General features: G+C 42.8%; 1 protein-coding gene across 2 annotated transcripts in view; it reads right to left on the minus strand.

Moving 5' to 3' along the window:
- The window catches only part of dok6 (docking protein 6), a 382,866-nt gene that overhangs the window by 74,371 nt on the left and 283,335 nt on the right, over positions 1 to 25,160 (minus strand). For both annotated transcript variants that reach the window (XM_080193779.1, XM_080193781.1), the window contains exons 4-5: positions 22,055 to 22,174; positions 1,781 to 1,970 (exon numbers count right to left, since the gene is read on the minus strand). In XM_080193779.1, the coding sequence (XP_080049905.1) occupies positions 1,781 to 1,970; positions 22,055 to 22,174 (310 nt within the window). The remainder of the gene's footprint in view (positions 1 to 1,780; positions 1,971 to 22,054; positions 22,175 to 25,160) is intronic.

Consider the following 25,160-nt stretch of genomic DNA (forward strand, 5'->3'; position numbering starts at 1 on the left):
TTATGCAACTGGATGTTTTGCTCCTTATTCTGTAGTGGGGCAGGCAAGATGTAGTCATCCAAGTGCCATAATGAAAAAGCACCCAATGTCACAGACCCACTGTTGAAGAAAGAAGATGGACCTCCTGAAAATGAAGATGGATCTTTGGGAGCACTCTGAGGCCAAAATGTGGGCTTGTTGAGAAGGAAGATGGACCTGCAGAACAAGTAAGGCTGGAAGATGATTCTGAGTCTGGAAGATCCATCGGTGCCACCAGCTCACCCCACTCCACTCACTGCTGCGGTGTTCTGGGGTGCAGGGTTGCTGGTGGCCTCCATTTTGAACTCCAGAGGCCAGTATTCAGATGAGTCATGACTTCTGGATGTTACATTGTTCCAGATGCGCTTGCGATCGGTGAGATTCTGGTTCGACCTTCATCTATAACCCAAATGGGATGCAAATCAGTCTCACTCTGGCTTTCCTGCAGGTTTCCTGATCCATGATGGCAGACACCAGCAGCAGATACCATGTGAAATTCACACCAGCATCAAACTCACTTGGGCATTCCTATCAAAATCTAACCCCCTCCTCTTCATCATTGGCCCTGCCAGTGGGAGCATGGCAGAAGTCCATCCAAAATGTTTGGAAAATCTCAACTTGTACTATGAATGCCAATCTACCATATTAACATAAAAACTCTTAGGTACCAAGATATGGTCTTACAGCAATGATCTGCTGCAATAGACACCTGCTCATGATAGAATCCAATTGTTATTTACTGCATTGAAGCCAATACAAAAAGTTGGGTGGGTTCCCTAACAGGCAGACCATCTGCTCCGATAGATTTACCATCCAGGCAGTGAGAACTTATCCCAATATTTTTGACAATCATTGTTTTAAGTCTTTTGCACACGTGCATTAAAGAATGTCTTGGGCACACTGTAATAGATAGAATGACACACTCAGAATAACACCTGCCCAATTGTCTGCTCATTCAAATAAATATAAATAGATAAATAGACGGTGGCTTTATTCCAAATATGAGATCCTCCATGCTTAATCTTTTTCAATCCATTCCACCTGGGCGAATAAACGCAAAGAGAACCATCTGCCCCTTTAATTTCTTTTGAACTGTGGACTCTGCTGCAGGAGGTAGCTCGCCCAATGTACTGATGTCAGCCCAGACACCTCATTTCAGGTGAGTCTTGGGGCTTCCCATGTTGCATCATAAATGGGCCTTTGCCAGAATTCTAAACTGAAGACAATCATAGAGGATTTTTGAAGACACCAGGGTTTGTTTGTTTGGGGCCAAGCTAAGGTTTTGGAGATTCTGTAGTTTTTGATATTCAGAAAGGATGTGGCCATAGGCAGGCCTGTGAAGAGTGCCGTTGGGCCTACCCTTGGAGCTGCACATTCGTAGGGCCAATATTTTGAATATGCACCAATGGCAAGGAGTTTATCCAATGTCTGCTTGTTAATAATGAGCCAGCACACCCTGTTGTCTACATGAACTCAACAATTCATACAATGTCCTTAATTTTCCTTTAATTGTTGACATAATAATATTTTAACTCTTCTCTGTTTTGATTCAAGTTGTCAACATTGTCTTTGGGAAATTAAGCCACAGAAGTTACTGGGAATGCCTTTGGTTGATTCATTCTAACCAGTAGGTTCTGGAGATGTCTTTAATTGGTTAAAAGATGATGATGATGCAGCTTACAGCAGTTTAAGTCTAATGTATTTGTAATGTGGTCATTAATTACAGCAGTTGTAATGGGTGAATGTTCAACAATGTGCTTACCTGCCAGCTTCAAATGTGAACCAAGTTGAGTCCCTCCCATACCGTCTGAGAGAACTGAGCGGCCACATAACAAGTTTCACTCTGGGGTTATGGATATCCCACAGATAAATGTTTTCATGGGTGATCTGCATGGTGCATTCTCCATAAATGTCCAAGTTGGGTGTTGGCATCAGGTACACGTTGAACCGCTCTGAAGACACACAGAAACAATAAGATTTATATGGTCATACACAGTATTTACAGCAGAAACAACAATTAGTCCAATTGCTTCATGCTGGTTTATGCTCCCCACGCTTCCTCCCACCCGGCTTCATCTAACTTCTTTAATATAAATTTCTGCGACTTTTTCTCGTGTTTATATTTGTCTAGCTTGTCCCAAAATACATTTAAGCTAGTCACCTCAACTGGTCCTTGTGCTAATGAGTTCCACAATCTCTGAGTGAAGAGATTTCTCCTGAATTCCCCTTTATATACATAGCTAGGATGTCGCTTAGCTCAATTGGCTGGACAGCTGACTCATGATGCGGAGTGATGCCAACAACATGGGTTCAATTCTCGTACCAGCTGAGATTATTCAAGAAGGCCCCCGCCTGAGGCGTGGTGACCCACAGGTTAAATGATCAAAGGGGAGAGCAGCCTTCTGGGAAGTGGCGACATTTATACAGCCTTTAGTTCTGGGTGTCTTCTTCAAGTGGAAACATCTCCTCCATGTCGACTCTACATAGCTGCTTCAAATTCTTAAAGATTTCTATCAGATCTTTCCTCCACGTTCTCTGTTCTGGAGATGAGAGCTCCAGCCTGTTCAATCTTTCCTTACATGTATAACACGTTAAGGTGTATCCTCATTATAAGATCTTTGGGAAAAGCAAAATGGCAAGTTTGACCAGACTCACTGCAGATCATGATGTGGAAAGAAACATCAGTCCTCGTCACCTGAGCAATGAACAATTTTACTTTGTGAATTTATACCTATCGCACTCAATAAGATTGTTTCCTGGTACATTTAAGGACCTCGAGTTAGGCCACTTTTCCAAAACACAACCAAAGCCAGGCGAACCAATTTTTGCAGAAGGAATCCAAAGTTATTCAAGGCCTAGAAGTTGATCTTTTTTTTTGCCCACACCAATATAGAAGCAGCTCACCATAGCCATGTATGTCTTGCCTTCCATGTTGGGGGCTTTGGTGCCAGAGAAACGGGCTGGCACCATCCCATTTCTGGGTAATTGAAACCAATTAATATCCCTGCTATAGCCAGAGATAACTCAGAACAGATGAGGAACCTTCTCGGCCTTCAGGTTTCAATATTATGACAAATGCCAATAAACCATCATAGGGGCTCCTTTTAAATATTCAACAGCTTATATTAGAATGCTCAAAATTTAGAAATGATGTTTTATTTATGTTTATTTATTAGTAGGCTTACATTAACACTGCAATTAAGTTACTGTGAAAATCCTCTACTCACCACACTCGGGTTCCTGTTTGGTTACACTGAGGGAGTATTTAACATGGCCAATGTACCTAACCAGCATGTCTTTCAGACTGTGGAGGGAAACCAGAGTACCCGGAGGAAACCCACACAGACCCAGGGAGAACTTGCAGATACCGCACAGACAGGGACCCAAGCCGGGAATCGAACCCAGCTCCCTGGCGCTGGGTCATTGTGCCATTGTCGCGGATGAGTTGCAAGATCCTTCCAGTTAAAACATTGGGAAAACCAAATCGATTGTCCTTGGGTCCCATCGGAACTCCAGATCTTGGCTAGAAATTCCATTCCCTTTCCACACCACTGTCTCAGATTGAAGCAAACTGTTCAGAATCTCGCTGTCCTCTCTGATCCTGACTCATCCTTCAGACATGATAACTTTTCTCCCATAGAGATAAGCTAGTTCTACCTCTGCCCCATCCTACCCCACCTGTCACTGAAAGCCCCATCCATGCTCAAAACATCTAACTCCATGAGAATTGTAGAGGGCTACGACATGCTCAACCCCACAATGGAGCAGGCCAGGTTGGAGCTCCAAGTGCGTGGACAGCCTGCATCCTTAAGCGGCACTGTGGAAAACTGCAAACCCTGGGGTGGGGATGGGGTCAGGAATTCTAGAATCTGGACCACCATTTTTTAAAGGGCCAATCCTGACTTGGTAAAAATTTAGCACTAAACGTCTGTTTGTTGCCTGCAGAACACTTCCAGGTGCTGCTGATTTACACTCATTTGACGGTATTAATTATCTTCTTGCATTACTTGTAATTTTACAGAATTCAGAGATTCTGTTAGTATTCTCCAAAATGACACTTGAAAGGAGGACTCTGGTATTTTCATTAAGGATATATGCATTAACCATGTAAAAATCATTAAATTGCCTTTATTCTGCATAAATCAAATTAGAATCCAGCATATATTAATCTGCAGCAGTGATCAAGTATCTTTCCAAGGGCTTAGTTAATTCTATATTCATTGATCTCTCAAACCACATATTATTCCATGTTACTTACCACTTTAAATGCACACAAATCTTCAGGTTTCAATACAGCTTACAGCTTTATGGGCTTTGAATTGCAGACATGTCTCTCGTACATTATTGAAAGCTGGAGATTTCCCTATTTCAAAGCATCATCCTTGTCAGTTTCCTAAATTGCTATTAAACAAACCAGACAACTCTCATCTTGAAACACTCAAGTTATAATCCTGTCAGGAGGCGAAATAAAACGCTGTGCTTGATTGGCTGAAATGCATTTTTTTTGTCAGACTGACAGGAATCGGTCTTTGAGAAGGGGCACTGTTCCTCAGTTGCAGGCAGTCCTTCACTCAGGATGACTGTATTCTCCTGACTTAGACCCTGCAATAGCACTGGGGTGCGGGGTGCAGTTTCATCCCCTTCCTTTTCATGATGGACACGATGGATTGAGTTGACAAAGTTCAACTCCAACCCACCATGGACTTTGCCATTTCCAGCTTAACCATGGTGTGTTTAGGGGTGTCTGCGTAACTTTCTTTGTATTGGTTTATTGACTATAATATTTAAATGAGACAGTGGTCTTCAGATTTTGGGAGCTATTTTAATGGACAACTGTCGCTGGGTTTCCCAATCTCGTGAAATTGGGCAGCCAAAGGGAGGTGGGAACTGTCTGAATTCAGCAGGTAAATGCGTTTTTGGCACTGTTTGGGGGCCAGGAGGAAATGCTTTCACCCCCACCTCTCCCCACCAAGCAAACCTACTGTCATGAACTCTCCATCTCCGTGTGTGGTTGAACTACCTGCAATCTTCAGACCCATCCCTCAATCTCCTCCCTGCTTGTGATGCCAAGGCAATATAAGGCTAAGTGCTGGAAAATGGGACAAGAATAGTTAGGTGGTTTGTTTTTGACTGGCATAGATACAATGAGCCAAAAAATTCTTTACTGTGCAGTATACCCCTATGATTCTACCTCTCCTTCTCTGTCTTCTTGCTGCCATATTCTGAGTCACCCCGCCTATACCCATCCTTCCCCATTTGCCAGCGACTATCCTCATAGATCTTCAGCTGTGATGTATTATTAGGAGTGGGTTAACTCCAACCTTCTACTTTAGACCTAATTTGTATGTTAATTATTTAATAGCACTCACTGGGATATGTAAAGGGGTTATAGCTGCAACTGGGTATTCGTTGTGTGTATGTGGAGTTGTAAAGGAGAATAAAGTGAGTTTGCGAAGAAGCTAGACTTGAATCTCTGGAATTCTCTGCCCGTTGAAGTGGTGGAGGTTACCTCGCTGAATATATTTAAGTCATGGGTAGATAGGTTTCTGATAGACAGGGGGATTAAGGGTTATGGGGAGAAAGCGGGAAAGTGGAACTGATCCACTTCAGATCAGCCATGATCTTATTGAATGGCGGGGCAGGCTCGAAGGGCTAGATGGCGTACTCCTGCTCCTATTTCTTATGTTCTTATGTTTTCTTATTGGACTGTAACAGAGAGGCTCAACATCTATCACTGTTGGATTTCCTGCTTGGTATGAGGCCAGCCTTCAATCTGATTGGTTTGAGAAACGCCATCCTGCCCCTAGATTTGACAGGACCTCCACCTTCCCACGCTTCCTGGGATTCCCAACCATCCCAATCCCTCTCACTATCTTACAGGATGGAATGTACATCACTAGATACTTTTCTAACTTTGCACTCCCGGTGGAAACTTGGTCCATTGATGGCCTGCATCTGAACCATTAATTCATTTGATTTGAAATGATAGCGCACTCAAATTTCTAAAGGAGATGATAACAAAGAACAAAGAATAATACAGCACAGGAAACAGGCCTTTCGGCTCTCCAAGCCTGCGCCGCTCATGCTTCCAACAAGACTATTTGTTTGTATCCCTCCATTCCTAGTCTGTTCATGTGACTATCCAGATAAATCTTAAACGATCCCAGCGTGTCCGCCTCTACCACCTTGCTTGGCAGCGCATTCCAGGGCCCCGCCACCCGCTGTGTAAAATACATCCCCCTGACATCTGTGTTAAACCTTGCCCCCCCTCACCTGATGTGTTCTTTTCCTTGACATGCTGATGCTGATGAATGTGACCTTCCTGAACAGAATTTGACCATTTATGTCATTCATAGAATGAAAGTTTTTAAACAAAGCTCACCATCTGCTTGCAAAACACAATGCCTCATGCATCAGTCGCTGAAAGTAAGCATGCAGGCAGTAAAGGGGGCAAATAGTATGTTGGCTTTCATAGTGAGAGGATTTGAGTACAGGAATAGTGATGCTTTGCTGCAATTGTATAGGGCATTGGTGAGGGCACAACTGAATTACTGTGTGTAGTTTTGGTGTCCTTATCTGACGAAGGGTATCCTTGCTGTAGAGGGAGTACAGCAGAAGTTTACCTGGCTGATTCCTAGGATGGCAGGTCTGTCCAAGAGGAGAGAATAAGTCAGTTAGGATTATAGTCACTGGAATTTGGAAGAGTGAGAGGGGATCTCATTGAAACTTATAAAATTCTAACAGGGTTAGACAGAGTGGATTCAGAAAAGATGTTCCCAATAGTGGGGGAGTCCAGAACTAGGGGTCATAGTTTGAGGATAAGGGGTAAACCTTTTAGAATGAGGGGAGGAAAAATTTCTTCATCCAGAGGATGGTGAATGTGTGGAATTCACAACATAGAAAGTTGTTGAAACCTAACCATTGTCTAATTTGGAGAAATTAGATATAGTTCTTGGGTCCGAAGGGAGCAAAGGATATGGGAGGGAATGGGGCAATCAGGATATCAAATTCGATGATCAGCCATGATCAAAATGAATGGCAGAGCAGGCTCAAAGGGCTGAATGGCCTACTGCTGCTTCTAGTTTCTATGTTTCTACAAATGTAGCCTTCCTGAACAGAGTTTGAGCATTTATATCCTTCACTGATCTGGATTTGATCTAAATTACTGTCACATGTATTAACATACAGTGAAAAGTATTGCTTCTTGCGCACTATACAGACATAGCATACCGTTCATAGAGAAGGAATGAAGACAGTGCAGAATGTAGTGTTACAGTCATAGCTAGGGTATAGCGAAAGATCAACGCAATGCAAGGTAGGACCATTCAAAAGTCTGATAGCAGCAGGGAAGAAGCTGTTTTTCAGTCAGTTGGTGCGTGACCTCAGACTTTTGTATCTTTTTCCCGACGGAAGAAAAGGTTTTTAACAAAGCTTACTATCTGGTTGCACAATGCAAGCCTCAGGATGTCTGATGTGAAACTATGATATCTCCAGTGCTTGTGCACCATATTTAAAGCCTTTTATTCTGCATCCCCTCTTCCCATATGGATATACAGCTTTGCAGTTGGGACTGAGTATTTAGCCTGTATTTTCCATTGCTGAATAGCCATTGCGAACTGGGCAGCTGTAATGGAAAATGGGAATACCTTTAGTCTCTCTAGAACGTCTCTTCCCCTGCACTGCAGTGCAGTTTCCAATGCGTAAAGGGCAGGGCTGCCCTACTTGAACAGTTTGAACAATGGAGGTCAAAAAGGGCAAAAGAAACTATGATGGGGATATGTAAAGAAATGCGTACATCTTACTAACTACGATCTTAGTGATCCTTTGGACACAACATATGTCACGCTTCCAGCAGCACTGCAGGCCAGATCAGTCTGATTGGACACATCTGCCAGAGTTTCACAAACATATCCACTGGCTCTGATGTGGGGAACTGACACTCGTGGCACTGACCACGGGGAACTGCCTCTACGCACTCCACCAGATGCAGGGCTGTGCCATCTGCTTCAAGCAGCTGCCCTGTGGCATAGGTCTGGCAGTGTCAGTAATGGCGAGCTGGAGCTTGAACCTGGACTGGGCACCCTTCCAGGCTTGCTACAATCCTGGTTTAAAGGGGTGATGCCACACAGTGGCATAAAGGGGCAATCTTTCGCCCAGCCCCCTCATGCAGCACCATCTCCCTATCAAAAATTATCTTTCCTGTAGGCGTGGGTTTGCATCTTGGATTCCTTTCTCGTTCACTTCTTTCCTGCAATTCCTCACTCCCTTCAGGACTGGCACAAGTTGAGGTGGATGGAAATTCCTTCTCAACTTTTTTGTTTGGCTCCCCTGAATTTGACATTCCCCTTTAATAGTCCCTTCCCCTTTAAATTTCACGGATGAATAATTTTCTGCTCTTACCAGTGACGTGCTCTTTGAACCTTTGGACATTTCCTAGAATAGTCTAGAATCCCGATCGTGCAGAGGGAAACCATTCGGCCCATTGAGCCTGCACTGACAACATTCTCACCCAGGCCCTATCCTCATAAACTCACATATTTACCTGTTAACTCCCCCTGACACTGAGGGGCAATTTAGCATGGCCAATCCATTTAACCTGCACATCCTTTGTACTGTGGGAGGAAACTGGAGCCCCTGGAGGAAACCCACGCAATCACGGGGAGAATGTGCAAACCCCACACAGACAGTCGCCCAAGGCCGGAATTGAACCCTCGTCCCTGGCACTGTGAGGCAGCAGTGCTAACCACTGTGCCACCATGTTGTCCCACACTGAAGCTGATGACCTGAATGGAAAACCAGTGCAGACAACACACCTCCCATTTACGTCCATTTGAAATCTACAAACAGCCATCCATTCTAGTGCATTCTGCAAGTCTACAGGCCATGTGCTGGGTACAAGGGATTAAAATGAATGGCTGCTTCCTTTTTTGGCTGGAACAGACAAGATGGGCTGAATGGCCTCGTTCTGTACCATGACTTTTTGGATACAAACACAGCTTATCTAGGTGTTAGCCTGCCCCAAATAGCCGGTATCATAATATTTTTAATTGGAATGCAAATGTACCAGAACTTGATCACGGTTTGTTAATTAAATGATCTTTTGCATCAGATATGCTGAATATTTTCAGACATTTATCTTTCCCTCTAATATATTTTCTGTGAAAGCTTCACGGTGTTGCACAAGAACTGAATCAGGAAGCAATTAGTTGGAGGTGCAGTAGAAAGTAATTAATGAAAGAATGTTGTCATGCAGTGGAATTGTATTGGACAGACTGGTTCAACCAGACAGCGGAAAAGAGCAGCTTACCGGCAGGTACATACAGAATACAGCACACTGCTGCCCATGCTGACAGAGGAATAAAGGGCAGATTCTTTAATCGCTGGGACTTGAACTGCGCTGCCGTAATTGCTAAAGCTCATTTAGTCAACATACACATCACGGAAGAGCTTAAAAAAGATGACAGGGCGCTTTGTTGGTTTGTCTACAGAGATGCCAAGTTAGCCAAATTTGAAATATCCTGCACGAGAGAAGCTGGAATAAGGCAAAATTACAACAAATCCTACAGTGCAGTAGGAGGCCATTTGGCCCATCGAATCTGCACCGATCACAATCCCACCCAGGTCCTATTCCCATAACCCCACATACTTACCCGGCTAATCATCTGACACGAGGGTCAATTTAGCGTGGCCAACCAACCTAACCCGCACGTCTTTGGACTGTGGGAGGAAATCGGAGCACCCGGAGGAAACCCACGCAGGCACGGGGAGAAAGTGCAAACTCCACACAATGACCCGAGGCCGGAACTGAACCAGGGTCCCTGGCGCTGTGAAGGAACGGTGCTAACCACTGTGCCACCCATCTTTTATGGCAGCAGCAACCTGCAATTGTTTACTCACTGGGAAGGATCTTTGAGTGGATTTTCACAAATTGTTGGCTTAGCAACCGACAGACAGAGGCAGGGATGTGAAGCCTGCCATCTTGTGACTTCTGTAGCTATAAATACGCAATTAACATTGCTGCTAGTTTCATATTTTTACTGGCTCAGGTCTCATTAAAGAAACTGAAGTCATTGCAGGGGAATAAAGGTCTAAATTTCAAAACACACTTTTGATTTCTCAGAAATATTCCAAAGCATTTGACAAGCTATTTTAAATTAGAGCAAATGTGGTAATGCAGGAAAACACAGCGGCCATTTTCCTCATATCCAAACCTCCTCAGCTGCCACAAGGCGAACAGGCAGCTGTGGCTGAGGGAGGAATATCTGAAAGAACTCTGTGTTTTTCTACCTATAATGCTGTGAGATTTTAAATATCCACCTGAAACACTGGGCTAGGCAGACTGTTAAGTCTAAGACGAGTAGGGGGGAGGTAGCTCCAAAGAAGTCTTGTGGAAAGGCAAGCCAAAGGAGCAACAGGATCTATTGAAGAACTGCACCTCTCACACTCTAACCCTCCAGTGGCTGTAGAGGCGGTTTCACCAGACAGGTCACCCCCACGGCCTGGGTCACCTGACCGGTCCCCTTAAAGGGGCCACGTCCCGCACACATAACAGGGTCCATTTCAAAAAATGGCAGCACTTCTAAAACAGCAGCATTCAGTCAGTACTTCACTAGAGTAGAATATAGTATTTTCCACTCCCTCTACTTTTCTCCAATCTTTAAAAGTATGTTTTTACCTCGCACCATGCCAATACATTGACCGGCGTATGATTACAGGACCAGTAACAATGTTCCAGTCCCCAACTCAAAGGTGATTCTTCATGGATGAATCCTTGTGGTATTTATGAATTCTGGATCCTGTCACAACTGAGTCTGACACATCCATTGCTTGTACGCCAAAAAAATAGACTCCTCTGTTGCCTGCTGCAAGGGACTGGTGTGACATTACTGTGCCTGTAATGACTTCAATCAGGCCATTCAGATCAGCCTACTGGATTTTGAACTCCCTGATGAAGGATCCAATTGATGGGCCAATCAGGAAGTCTTTGCTTCATGCTTAACCAGTGTCAGTTCTTCTGATACCCCTGGAGATAGACTGCTAACTGCTGGCACACTGTGTACTGCTGTTACAGTTATAAATAAAGGGATTTTTGGTGAAGGGGCTTCTAACTCCAAAGACTTATTACAGTGCCTTTAAGAAATGAGTTATGTTAGTTATGCCGGATTGTTTTTATATAGTCTGTTCTAACCTGCACACTGTTGTTACTGCAGCAATATGATTGCTAGAATGTTTGCTTTAATCTGGGCAGATGCTGCTTGGAGAGAAGTGCCTCACTTTACCACTCTCTGAAGTTGGAGACAGGAAATAAGTCTGTTTCTCTGAGATTCTGCAGTTTGGGAGTGGATCTTTCTCTGAGATTCTTCTGCATGAGAGTCAGAAGATAGATGTCTGTCTGGATTTCTGTCCAAAGGAGTTAAGAGGCTGAAAATCTAGCATGCTTGCGAGCATATTGGTTTCTTGGCGCTAATTGGTTCTGAAGAAGGGATTTATGTCTATGGGGCATGTTGCTTAAATTGGAACAATAGAAAAGGACAGCTGTTAAGAATTAGAATTTGCATTATTTAAGTATTTCAATTGGTAAAAGTTATGCTAATTCTTATTCTTAAGTTTTAACTGTGTTCTTAAATAAAGTTTGTTCTGATAAAAGCTTCCTCGTGGGTTAATTGAATCAGGCTTGAAGCGAAATACCACACACTCAGCCTAATACCAAAATCAAAAGGAGAAGTTAAGGTATAGGCAAACCTCAGAACATACCTTGGAGTTTCTGATCTGGTCCCTAACACTGGCAAATTCTAATGTTACATAACATGAATTATATGTCATATTTTTATACTCTGAACATGGGAGAATGAAGGAGATAGTCATCGGCTTCAGGAAGCATAATGGAGAACATGCCCCTCTCTACATCAATGGGGACAACGTAGAAACGGTTGACAGCTTCAAGATTTTAGGTATCCAGATCACCAACAACCTGTCCTGGTCCCCCATGTCAACACTATAGTTAAGAAAGGCCACCAGTGCTTCTACTTTCTCAGAAGTCTAAGGAAATTTGGCATGACCGCCACAACTCTCACAAACTTTTACAGATGCACCATAGGAAGAATTCTTTCTGCTTGTATCACAGCTTGGTATGGCTCTTGTTCTGCCCAAGACTGCAAGAAACTATAAACAGTCATGAATGAAGTGCAGTCTATCACGCAAACCAGCCTCCCATCCGTTGACTCTGTCTATTCTTCACGTTGCCTCGGCAAAGCAGCCAGCATAATTAAGGACCCCACGCAATCCGGACATACTTTCTTCCATCGGGAAAAATGATACAAGTGTCTGAGGTCAGGTACCAACTGATTCAAGAACAGCTTCTTCCCTGCTGCCATCAGACTTTTGAATGGACCTACCTCACACTAAGTTGATCTTTCTTTACCCCCTGGCTATGACTGTAATACTACATTCTGCATAATCCTTTCCTTCTCTATGAATGGTATGTTTTGTCTGTATAACATGCTAGAAACAATACTATTCACTGTATGCTAATACATGTGACAACAATAAATCAAATTAAATGAATCATTAACAAAATAGAGCGTCTTAAGACTCATTTCACGTAAAGTTGACATTCTCAAACATTTCATCAGAACTTCTTTAATAACTCCTTTTCATTGCTAACACCTGTGTGCTGATTGTTAAAATAAATAATGTTCACTCACTTTCACTAACATCTAAATAAATGGCACTGGCAAGCAGAAGCTCCATATTGCAAACTATGCCAGTTGGTGCCACCCAATCTTAATGTGAGAGAGCAGCAGAAACTGGGCCAACTCGGGGGCTCAAAGTCCCAAAAAACCAGTGAAACTTTGATTTTCTAACTGGGTCACTTTAATATCTCATATGTATCCCAATCTTCTCCCACACACATTGTATTCACTATTTAATGCATATTTCTCCATTGCATCATATTGTTTGGCATTTGGAGAATTTGGGATGCTCTGGTGTAAACCACCTGCCTGTTTAAGAAGTCACAATAACTTTATGAATCTGTTCCAATGCCCTCTTAAGAGACATTTGGCTGGATTCCTACTCACCGATTATGACTGATAATAATGTTCGAAAGTAGCGAGACTGGAATCTCCACTCTTCAGGCGCTTTGTGCAGCTACATTCCATTCAGCAAGCCTCACAACAACCCAAGGACACCTCTTTTGGATAAATATTTGTCACGCTTATGATGCGGCAACATGTCAGGGACCTGCAGGGTCGGGGGATGAGCAATATCTTCTCCGGCATCAAAATTCAGCTCTGTAGTTTGGTTGTTATGGGTTCCCATTTAGCAGCAAAATGGTGTCAGCATTGTTTTCGCCCACTTCCACTGTGCCCGGTGCAAGACGCCGCCATTTTTTGGGCAACGGCGAGGGATATGGACAGAGTAACAGAGTTAACGTTTTGAGTCCGACATGAAGCTTCTTCAGGCTCTCTTTCTCTCTCCACAGACTGCAGCCAGACCCACCGAGGTTTCCCAGCATTTTCGGTTTACATTTCAGACCTCCGGCACCTGCTGTATTTTGCTTTTATTTTAACGTCCTTCACAAACAGCTGGTGTCATAAATTCTGAGCTCTGGACCTCTAAACACGCTTCAGAGTGCCAGGACATCCATTCAAATGAGCAATGCACAGGATTATCAGCTCCAGAAATGTTCCTCTTCACCCTCAGCCTGAAGCTGGGAGGATATGAGGAAGCTATGTATATGTACCCAAGTTAATGTGCTCATGTTTAGCAGACTGCACCAGTGTTGTTCTGCAAAGTCCATCAGTAAGAAGGTGGTAGAGCCTCACAAAGACAAAAGACAGCTCTTCAACAACTGTGCATTTACTTTCCAAGCATACAGGCGCGCTTATGTTTGTTTTATCACAGTGTTCAGAATATGCCGCCATGACACAGAATTTTCTCTCTGATCCTGAAATATGGGCCAGGATTTTACCGCCTGCCGCAGCAATTGGAGGTGGGGGAGGTGGAGACCATGGAGAGTTCCATTAACCTCGGGCGTGATTTTAGAGTTTCGGGATGAGCAAGGCTATAAAATCCTGCCCTAAGCAATCAATAATTACCACGTATAAGGTCCTCACAGGATGCCGGGGTGTGTCATCACAGCAGGAGCGATTTGTCTCAGATGGTAGCATACAATGTGAAGACTCAAATAGATGACTTATCCGCTATTCATTTCCAAAGACACTGATGGCACTGACTATCGAGGGAAAGGCTTACGTGATACTGCCTATTTTACAATACCGTTCTAACTTATTTCCAGATTGTTAGATAAGACAACGATGCTGTTAGCATCTTCTCTTGTATTCCATATTCCAATTCCTATTCCAGCTCTGGCTAGCATGGCTTAGTGCGAGATCGCTCACCTCATTTCTGACTCAGTATGTGGTGAGCTCTAACTTACAACACCGTGGTGGTGGGGGGTTTGCAGCACAATTGCCCTTACTACACTAACCAGAGAGCATAGATTTGAGATCACCACCAAAACAGCAAGGCCAAAGAGTCAGAAAATGTTTGTTTTACAAAGGAGGTCATTTTATTGATTTTAAAGAAAAGCAAAATACTGTGGATGCTGGAGATCGGAAATAAAAACTGAAAATGAGGGAAAAATTCCACAGCTGGAATTTTACTGTCCCGCCCACTATGGGAGTAGGAAAAGGCGAGGGCCGGACAATGGGGAGCTCTGTTGACCTCAGGCGGAATTTTACAATTTTGGGACAAGCGGTGCCTTAAAATCCCATCCAACAGGTCTGGCAGCATCCGAGGAAAGAGAAATAGAGTGAACGTTTCATGTCCACTTTAATTAAAGTGACTCCCAAGGTTAGAGGGAGTCCCCATGGATTTTGTCTTTCCAACAAGTGAGCAGGGCATGGGGTCAGGAGGGTCTCGGAAAATTATCTTTCACAAAGAAAACTCCCTAAGTTCTGTGTTTTGCAAATCGATTCCCATCGCCATAAGGAGTTGGAAATCCTGCCCGTGGAATGCCTTCATTAGAAATACAGCAGGCAATGATACGAAGCCAGCAGCTCTTTCAAAGAGCTAACATGGCTCTGATGGGCTAAATGTTCTCTGTCTCCTACAACCCCACCGCTGAGTTAAATAATGTTGCAGTGCCATTGATGTCTTTGAGCCGTGGCATTGACATTATCAATGGGCTGCTGCTGCCTGTAATAGGAGCTGCAAGAGGGCAACAGACAAATCAGAGGACTTCCTCGAGGCACTGCTTCATAGGACCCTACAGTGCAGAAGAAGCCCATCCAACCTGCACTGACAACAACCCCACCCCAAGTCCTATCCCTGTAACCCCACATATATACCCTGCTAAGCCCCCTGACACTAAAGGGTAAATTAGCATGGCCCCCAATCAATCTAACCTGCACATCTTTGGAGTGTGGGAGGAAACCGGAGCACCCGAAGGAAACCCATGCAGACACGGGGAGAATATGCAAACTCCGCACAGATAGTCACCCGGGGCCAGAATTGAACCTGGGTCCCCGGTGCTGTGAGGCAGCAGTGTTGTGCCACCATGTTGCCCAGGACCTGGCCCAGGCAGCGAGCAGTCTAGGAGGTAATTCAGCCTAACTTCCTGCCTGTCTCTCTTCTATGACTAAATACACACGCTTTGGTATGCCTGGAGAGAGAGAGCATGGGGGTCCACTGGTATGCTTGAGGCACTCTGAGACCTGTGGAGGATCGGGGGAGACTGGAATGCATCATTACCCTTGGGATTAGCTAAATTTCTTTTTAAAGCTTCTGAGATTTGTGACAGTATGGCAGCGCTATTCTTTGAAAAGGGGCACTTAGCTCCTCATTACAGGCAACCTACAGATTGGATCAAATGAAATGTAACAGGAGCTGGGCTGAAAGTGAAATGGTGCCAGCTGCTAACTGGATCCTAACCAGCTGGTGAAATACAAAATAAGACACAGATTGTTTCCTTGATAGTAGCTTCATTCACAGGATACAACATTACATATCTCCTTCTCCTGGCTATCTACTCAGTGGCCCAGTTGACTCTCTTTACACTTGTTTTATAAAAACCAATAATCAATAAATCAAACCAGAATGACAGGGATGATAGCCCCTAGTGGGCACAGTAACTAAAATAGAATGTCAAACCAGTTAAACCAAAATGTCATAGAATCATACAAGCCCTACAGTACAGAACGAGACCCTCTTGTCTGCACAGACAACAATCCCACCTAAGCCCTATCCCTGTAACCTCACATATTGACCCCACTAATCATGCTAACCTATGTCATTACCAGGATGACAATGCACCCTAGTTCCAGTGGTGCCCATCAGTCACAGAAGGCCCGAAGGCCTTTTAAGACTCAGACAATCTAACTCCAGTTGAGATTAGCAGCCCATTCACATGCTATACTTTAGCACAATCCAACAATTTGAAAGCAAGTTTATTTATTGTCACAAGTAGGCTTACATTAACACTGCAATGAAGTTACTGTGAAAATCCCCTAGCAAGCATTGCACAGAACCAGGAATTTCCAAGTAAAGTTGAGACAATTTTGCAGATGTAGCCTGCTATGTTCCATGATACCTTCCTTTGTGGAATAACCATCCATCTTTCTAAATACATCAAATCTGACCAGACGTTGTGTGCATTTTGACAGATCATCTTTCTTAGAAATATTATCCATCACACTTAATAGATTATCCAACGATTCCTGAGCTCTGGTTCAGGGCATGCTTTGCACCTTATCATGTTTTTGTTAGGAAGAGACAGTGCCAAGGTTGTAAGTGGTTTTCTCTTCAGTGAGGCTGTATCGTGAGTCATATATCTACTTCATTTTTTCATTGGTCACAATGTTCAGATTCAGAGAATATCAGAGGGAAAGCATATTTTTGATTTGATTTATTATTGTCACATGTATTAACACACAGTGAAAAGTATTGTTTCTTGCACGCCAAACAGACAAAGCATACCGTACATAGAGAAGGAAAGGAGAGAGGGCAGAATGTAATGTTACAATCAGAGCTAGGGTGTAGAGAAAGATCAACTTAATATGAGGTAGGTCCATTCAAAAATCTGATGGTAGTAGGGAAGAAGCTGTTCTTGAGTCGGTTAGTACATGTCCTCAGATTTTTGTATCTTTTTCCAGAAGGAAGAAGGTGGGAGAGAGAATGTCTGGGGTGCAAGGGGTCCTTAATTATGCTGTTTTTCCGAGGCACAGGAAGTCTAGACAGAATCAATGGATGGGAGGCTGGTTTGCGTGACGGACTGGGCTTTGTTCACGACCCTTTGTAGTATTTTGCAGTCTTGAACACTGCCTTACCAATTTGTGACCCATCCAGAAAGGATGCTTTCTATGGTGCATCTGTAAACATTGGTGAGAGTCATTGTGGATATGCCAAATGTCCTTAGGCTTCTGAGGAAGTAGAAGCATTAGTGAGCTTTTTCAACTATAGCATCGGCATGGAGAGACTAGGACACATTGTTGGTGATTTAAGTGCCTAAAAATCTGAAGCCCTCGACCATTTCCACTTTGTACCTGTGGGATCCTGTGTATGGGTTTGCATTTATTAAAAGGCTTCATTTTAAGGTATTTCTGCTTAATGTAACTAATTGTGCTATGCTTTAAACCAAACTTAGGCTAATTTGTCCACATTTGAAAACTCAGCTTGGAATTCTGGGTTTAGCTTAGAAATTGAGCACATTTGAAAATGCTTTGCTAAGCAGAAATGGTTCCTTTCATAAATAAAAGCTTTTACGGTCACAGCTGCCAACTGTTCATGTTAGTTGAAGACTACTTGTATCTGGTAATTTCATAACAAAGATAACCAAACTTATATATTAGGAACAGCTATCTGTTTGGCAGTCCAGTTCGGTTGTGCTCAGTAAAATGCTGCAAGGTTTTTGAAGTCAACTCTGTAATTGGGCCTAACTTTCTAGGCGCTCTCTCTCTCTCACTCTCTTCAGTTTTCTGTATTTTATTTTAATTTCAAGTTATATTCAATAAATCATCTTCAAAATCAAAGCAAGCGCCCTTGGTCTATTTGAAAGAATGAATGGATCCACTGATGTAAACAGAGACATATCCTCCACTACCACACTGAATGGTTTCAGCTATTCAGATTACAACCTTCTGCCTGAGATATAAATCTTTGTTTCTAATCTTCATCTTTTTGGCAACCCTCCTCTGCTGCCAAGTTAAATGGATCCAAATAAGATGGTGAATAATGGAACAAGACTCTGATCTTTCCTTTGACAGTAGGTTTATTCATGGGATGCAGCATTACAAATCTCTGCCTCCTAACTACCAACCCAGTGTCCCAGTTGAAACTCTTAATACCCGCTTATTGGAAACTGATAAAATAAACTGAACAAGCTAATTAAATAACAGCCCCTTAAAGGGGCTTGGTAATAAAATAACCAAACTTTCAAAGGGAACTTAACAGATCAAATCAAAATGGTATCCCTGGGATTGATAATGCACTCCAGCCCCTGCAGTGTCAACATGTCACAGAAGATCCTAATCATACTGATGGACACCGCACTCTCCAGGGACACCTGGCCATTTTTGTAATAATACTGGTGAATTTTTATTTATTTATTAGTGTCATAAGTAGGCTTACACTGCAATGAAGTTACTGTGAAAATCCTCTCATTGCCATACTCCGGCGCCTGTTCAGGTACACTGAGGGAGAATTTAGCATGGCCAATACACCTAACCAGCATATCTTTCAGACTGTGAGGGGAAATGGGAGCTCCCGGAGGAAATCCATGCAGACACGGGGAGAATGTGCAGACTCTGCACAGACAGTGACCCAAGCCAGGAATTGAACCGAGGTCGCTGTGTTGTGAGGCAGCAGAGCTAAGAACTGTGCCACTGTGCCGCTCTAATGGAACATATCACAACGAAGACAGCAGCATTAAGTATCCATTCTCCTCCAGATACCATGCCCATGATTATGCTTAGTAAAGTACTGCAATAGTTTGATATTACCTTCTGTAGTATGTCTGATAAGGAAAATCTTCTGTTCTTATTATCTGGCAGCAGGCACATTGGGAAGACTCACAGCCCGATAATCGACCTACGTGCCAACCTTATTCATGGTCCTTTCGTGTTCATCAAGTTCCAAAGCGGAACTTGGACCCGATATGCTTAAGGAGATAACCACACTGGCTGTATAAACTGAAAACGCTCTGCTCCTTTCTTCATTAGAGTGACGTTCTACATGGATCAGTGCCGGCAGCACTGCTGTTCTGAATTTACATCAATAATTTGGACTTCAGATTGAAAATACAATTTCTAAATTTGTGGGTGATACCAAATTGGTGGAAATAGATAACACTGAAGAGGGCCGCACCAAATTGCAGAAGGACATAATAAATGTGCAGAATTGGCAAATGAAGTTTGATGCAGATAAATGTGAGGTAGTAAATTTTGATGGCAAGGAAAGGGAGCTCACTTATTACATGGAAGGTGCACGTCTCGGTAGGGTAGAGGGACAAAAGGTAAGTGCATCAAACACCACAAGTTGTGCCACAGGTAAGCAGTGTCATTAAAAATAAGCTATGGGTCTCTGAGGGAAACAGAATTATAATGTAGGAAAGCTAAGCTAAATCTATATCAAATCTTGGTTAGAGTACAGTGTACGGTTCTCATTATATTATAAAATGGATATAATGGTGCTGGAGAGGGTACAGATAGGATTTACTAGTGTTAGGATACCGATCAGTAACCCCAAGGTATGTTATGAAGCCCGTCTAGATCCCACCAACTTTTCTATTTTTTTGGCATTAGGGTGAGGAGAAAGTGTTTCACTCCGGGTGCGATTCTATTGACACGCACTAGGAAGCTTTTATCAAAACAAACTTTACAGTTTACCTAAAATGAATAAATTGGCTTCACTTTACCAAACACTTAAACTTGACAAAATACAATTCTTAACTGCTAACCTATCAGTATTAGTCTAAATTCCAACAATATTCCTCTTATAGACTTAAACTCCTCTTCAAAATCAGTTAGCAACATGCAGACTTATGTTTTTATACTTGAACTGCTAGTCCTCGAACCTGTCCTCCGAACAGGTCCCAGTAGCAGCCTCCAGAAAGAGTGAGATCTCTTGATTCTTTCAGAACTCAGCATTAACTGCCTGCTTTACCCTGTAAACTTAGCTCCGCCCCTTAAGCACATGATTCTGTCAATCAACTTTATCAAAACCCTACTCTGAAACCTCAGGGAAAAGACAAATAAACAAAATAATGCATTTAACTCAGATTAAAACAAACACATCCTTAGCTAAAATCAATCATTAGCTTGCATTCTCAGTATATTTGCCACCTGTTTTGCAGACCAATCGGCACTGTGAAAAAGAGTTGAATTTTAAACATACCTCTTACAAAGAAACATGATTTCAATACATTTCTTAAAGGCACAGCATCATTGCACAAAGATAATACCATAAGTATTATGAAAGGACTGACAGGCTAGTCTCTTCTCTCTTGAGAAAAGGATGACCAAATAAAAGTCTTGAAAATTATGAAAGATTTTGATAAGAGTGCATACAGAGAAAATGTTTTTTCTTGTGGGGAAGAAAAAGACTAGAGGTCATCAATATACGATAGTGACCAAGAAATCCAATAGGGATTTCAGAAGAGTTTTCTTCAATCAAAACATGTTAAGAATGCTAAACTCATTACCATCGGGAGTGGTTGAAGTGAATAATATTGATATATTTAAGGGGAAACTAGACAAGTATACAAGGGAGAAGGAAACAGAATGTTACAGAGATAGATTTAGATGTGAAAAGATCGGTTGGGCAGGGGGTGCTCAAATTGACCATAAACACTGCTATGGACTGCCTGAGTCAAATGGCCTATTTATGTGCTGAACATCCTAGGTGATCCCATAAGAATAACCGTTGTATCTATGAAGGGGTAAAACTACCCAGAACCAGTATCTTCAAGCATATTAGCAGATTAGTCTATACGCTGACCAGAGAGGAGTGACATCATCAGCTGCGATGCAGACTAGAAGTTGCATCTCACCATCTGAATAAAGAAGGTATTAATTGAAGGAGACAGACAGAGGAAAAACAAATACTAATGTGTTACAAACTAGACCACATGGCTCATCAGTCCTGTGCTGCTCACCTGAGACCAACGATTGGTGTCAGTCACTCCAGGTGGCATCCTAAATAAGGCATTTCTTTTTATTCATTTATGGGACATGGGCATCGCTGGCAACACCAGCATTTATTGCCCATCCTTACATACCCTTAAGGAGGTGGTGGTGAGCCGCCTTCTTGAATCGCTGCAGTCCATGTGCTGTGGGTTAACCCACAATGGCGTTACAGAGGGAATTCCAGGTTTTTGACTGTGAAGGAATGGCAATGTATTTCCAAGTGAGGATAGCAAGTGGCTTGGAGGGGAACTTGCAGGTGGTGAGGCTCGCATGTATCTGCTGCCCTTGTCCTTCTAGATGGAAGTGGTTGTAGGTTTGGAAGGTGCTATCTAAGGATTTTTGGTGAATTGCTACAGTGCATCTTGTAGATAGTGCACACTGCTGCTACTGAGCATCAGGGGTGGAGAGGCTGGAAGTTTGTGGATGTGGTGCCAATCAAGCGGGCTGCTTTGTCCTGGATGATGTCAAGTTTGTTGAGTATTGTTGGAGCTGCACCCATCCAGGCAAGTTGGGAGTATTCCATCACACTCCTGACTTGTGCTTTGTAAATGGTGGACAGGCTTTGGGGAGTCAGGAGGTTACTCGCCACAGTATTCCTAGCCTCTCACCTGCTCTTGCAGCCACTGTTTATGTGGTGGGTCAAGTTGAGTTTCTGGTCAATGGTAACCCGATGGATTGTTGATAGTGGGGGATTCAGTGATGGTTACACCACTGAATGTCAAGGGGCGGTGGTTAGAGTGTCTCTTATTGGTGATGAATTCACATGATTCACATATGTAACAGAAACAACATTAGCAAAATGGCTCCATCCAAACATCTTGATTGATTGAGTGAAGAACGTGTGGGCCTACCATTTTGTTCTCTTTGAACTCCGGCTGCGAGTAGATCTGGCTCCCCGAAACTGATGTCATTGAGTCTGGATCCTAAGCATTCGACGGAAAGCAGCTTACACCATTCCTCTGCCTCCAGCTCTGTGAACACAAACAGGGCAACACAGACGATTATCACACCCTGCCACTGTTCAGACTACAAACGTTGATATTAAATTGAAGGATTAGCAATGAAAGACATCCACAGTTTGAGGTCTTTAGACTTTAGCTCGTGCATTATTTGATTAATGTGTACTTAAGCTTGGATGGATTTATTTATATAGTATCTATGTAATCTTTTACTCAAAACCGGTATCAGTCAGAATTGATCACCAAAACGGATATTAGATGAACAGAAACAAACTGACAATAAATCAGCTCACTGCGACAATGATGAGTATTTCACTTGGACACAAGTCACACTTACAATGACCTAATAGATGTTTCATTTATTGTTAATGGCATCCACTATTTTGTGAAGACAGGAGTGCTGTATCATCTAACATAATGTATTTTCCTCCAGCTAAGATGGATTTATGTTTGATTTAATCTGTCTGTTTAAAACTGCAAAGTCAATAACTGTGAATATGCACATCCTTACGCCCATCATTATAAAAATCATAGAATCCCTACGGTGCAGAAGGAAGCCATTTGGTCCATCAAGCCTGCACCGACAACAGTCCCGTCAGAACCTATCCCCAAGTATTTACCCTGCTAGTCCCCCTGACACTAAGGCCAATCAACCTAGCCCGTACATCTTTGAACTTTGAAGGGAACTGCAGCACCAGAGGAAACCCTTGGGGAGAATGTGCAAACTCCACACAGACAGTTACCTTTGGCCGAATTGAACCGAGTCCCTGGTGCTGTGAGGCAGTGGTGATCACCACTGTGCCACCATGCTGCCCATTACTTTCCCTTCTTTTTCAACTCAATCATTTTTCTGAGAGGCATCAAAGATAATGGTCCAGTCTATACATGTATTGACTTCAATGGGAAAGGTAATTGTATGCATTATCACACATTTGCAATTGTTATCCAAGATCAAGTTCATCTACTTGTTCAATTGTAGGTTCCTTACCTGTACAATCTGACTGCCTCTTACATGGTAACTTCTCCGGTCTGGAATGCTTGGCACCAAGTTATTGGGGAGGTGATGGCCTACTGGTTTTATCGCTAAGACTATTAATCCAGAAACTCAGCCTGGGTTCAAATCCCACCATGGCAAATGGTGGAGTTTGAATTCAGTTAGATAAAAAAATCTGGAATTAGGAATCTATCAATGGCCATGAAATCATTGTCGCTTGTCCGAAAAATCCATCTGGTTCACTAAGGTCCTTTAGGGAAGGAAATCAGTCGTCCTTACCCTGTCTGGGCCTACATGTGATTCCAGAGCCACAGCAATGTGGTTGACTCTCAACTACCCTCAGGCAACTTCGGATGGACAATAAACGCTGATCAGATAGTTACACATATGTCTGACAAAAGAATAAATAAAAATTCTGGATTTTTGAAATTTTCAGGTTTATAGGATGAAGAGAAAATGCCTAACTGCCAGGGTGAGAATCCAGAAATAAATATTTACCTGAAACATGTGATGAAACATTATATAGCAGTAATGAAAATTGTTCCCCTTATCCAAATACTGCATCTTCTCATGTTTCCATCCTTAAAGAATTGTAAAACATGATGGCCTGTGTTGCTTGGGTATCTGTGCAACAAATTTCCAAACAATTGGTGTTTCCAAACAATAGGTTTCCGGATTGGAGAAGTTACTGTGTATTTCATAAAGCTAATGCCAGGTCCAATGTTACACAGAGACTTAGACCATCAGGAAAAAAAGTCTGAGATCATGTACCGACTGACTCAAGAACAGCTTCATCTCTGCTGCCATCAGATTTTCGAATGGACCTACCATATATTAAGCTGATCTTTCTCTAGAATCTCTAGCTATGACTATGACATGAAATCCTGTATTGTCTTCTTTCCTTCTCCCCTATGTACTCTATGAATACAATGTTTCGACTGCGTAGCACACAAGAAACAATACTTTTTACTGTATATTAATACACATGACAATAATAAATCAAATCACTGGGAGGCCATCATGCCTTCCCCACGTGGCAGAGTCAGGCCAGTTTGAGGTCCTGGTAAAGTGGCATACTCAAATTGGCTTCCCACCTCCTTCTCCAATCTTGATCCACTGTCAGTTAAATTCTACAATGGAGGGAAATTGTCAGGAAACCCTTCTGCCACGATTCCCTGTGATTTTACAGATTTTACAGACTCCCCCCACTCCCTGCCCCCATCTTCTTTCAATGCTGCAAGGGCCAGCAAAATTCTGTCCAATAAGTCTCCCCAAATGTTAGGTGAAAGACTACATTTTCTCATTCATTCTTGACACCAACTAACTAATCAGACAACAGAGAGCTAGTTCTGCTGTCAAGAATGGTGATTGGGGTGAATGATGGGTGTCATCAGTTGGGATCAGCAAGCTAATCCCATGTCTCTGAATGATGTTCCCAAAGAACAGTATGAGACATAGAAAGAAGAAATGGAGAATGGAAATTGTAACAGGCAGGAGTAGAAATATGGAACACTAGCAGAATGGAGGTCAGGAAGTTGGAAGGATGGAATAATTGGCCAGGTCTACCATCACAAGGAAATTGTGGGGGATAGGAAGGAATTGGGCAAATACAAACCATGTAATGTGTGACTGTAATGCAAAAGTGTTCATTTTATATCAAAATAATCAGTGCAATGAACAGGAATTGATTGAAAACAAAACCAGAAAACGCTGAAAAATCTCAACAGGTCTGACAGATCTGTGGAGAGAGAATAGAAACCAATGTTTTGAGTCTGAATGACCTTTCGTCAGACCTAAGGTGATGAAGGGTCATCATGACTTGAAACGTTGGTTCTATTCTCTCTCCACAGATGCCATCAGACCTGCTGAGAATTTCCAGCATTTTGTGTTTTTGTTTCTGATTCCAGCAGCCACAGTATTTTGCTTTTATCTTAGAAAATTATGTGTTGTATTTGAGAACCAGAAGTTTGGGTAGAAATTGAAGAGAGTAGTGGGATTAAGTGT

The sequence above is a fragment of the Carcharhinus amblyrhynchos genome, chromosome 8 (genome assembly GCF_965287045.1).
Source record: "Carcharhinus amblyrhynchos chromosome 8, sCarAmb.v2.hapA, whole genome shotgun sequence".
NCBI classification, from domain to species: Eukaryota; Metazoa; Chordata; class Chondrichthyes; order Carcharhiniformes; family Carcharhinidae; genus Carcharhinus; species Carcharhinus amblyrhynchos.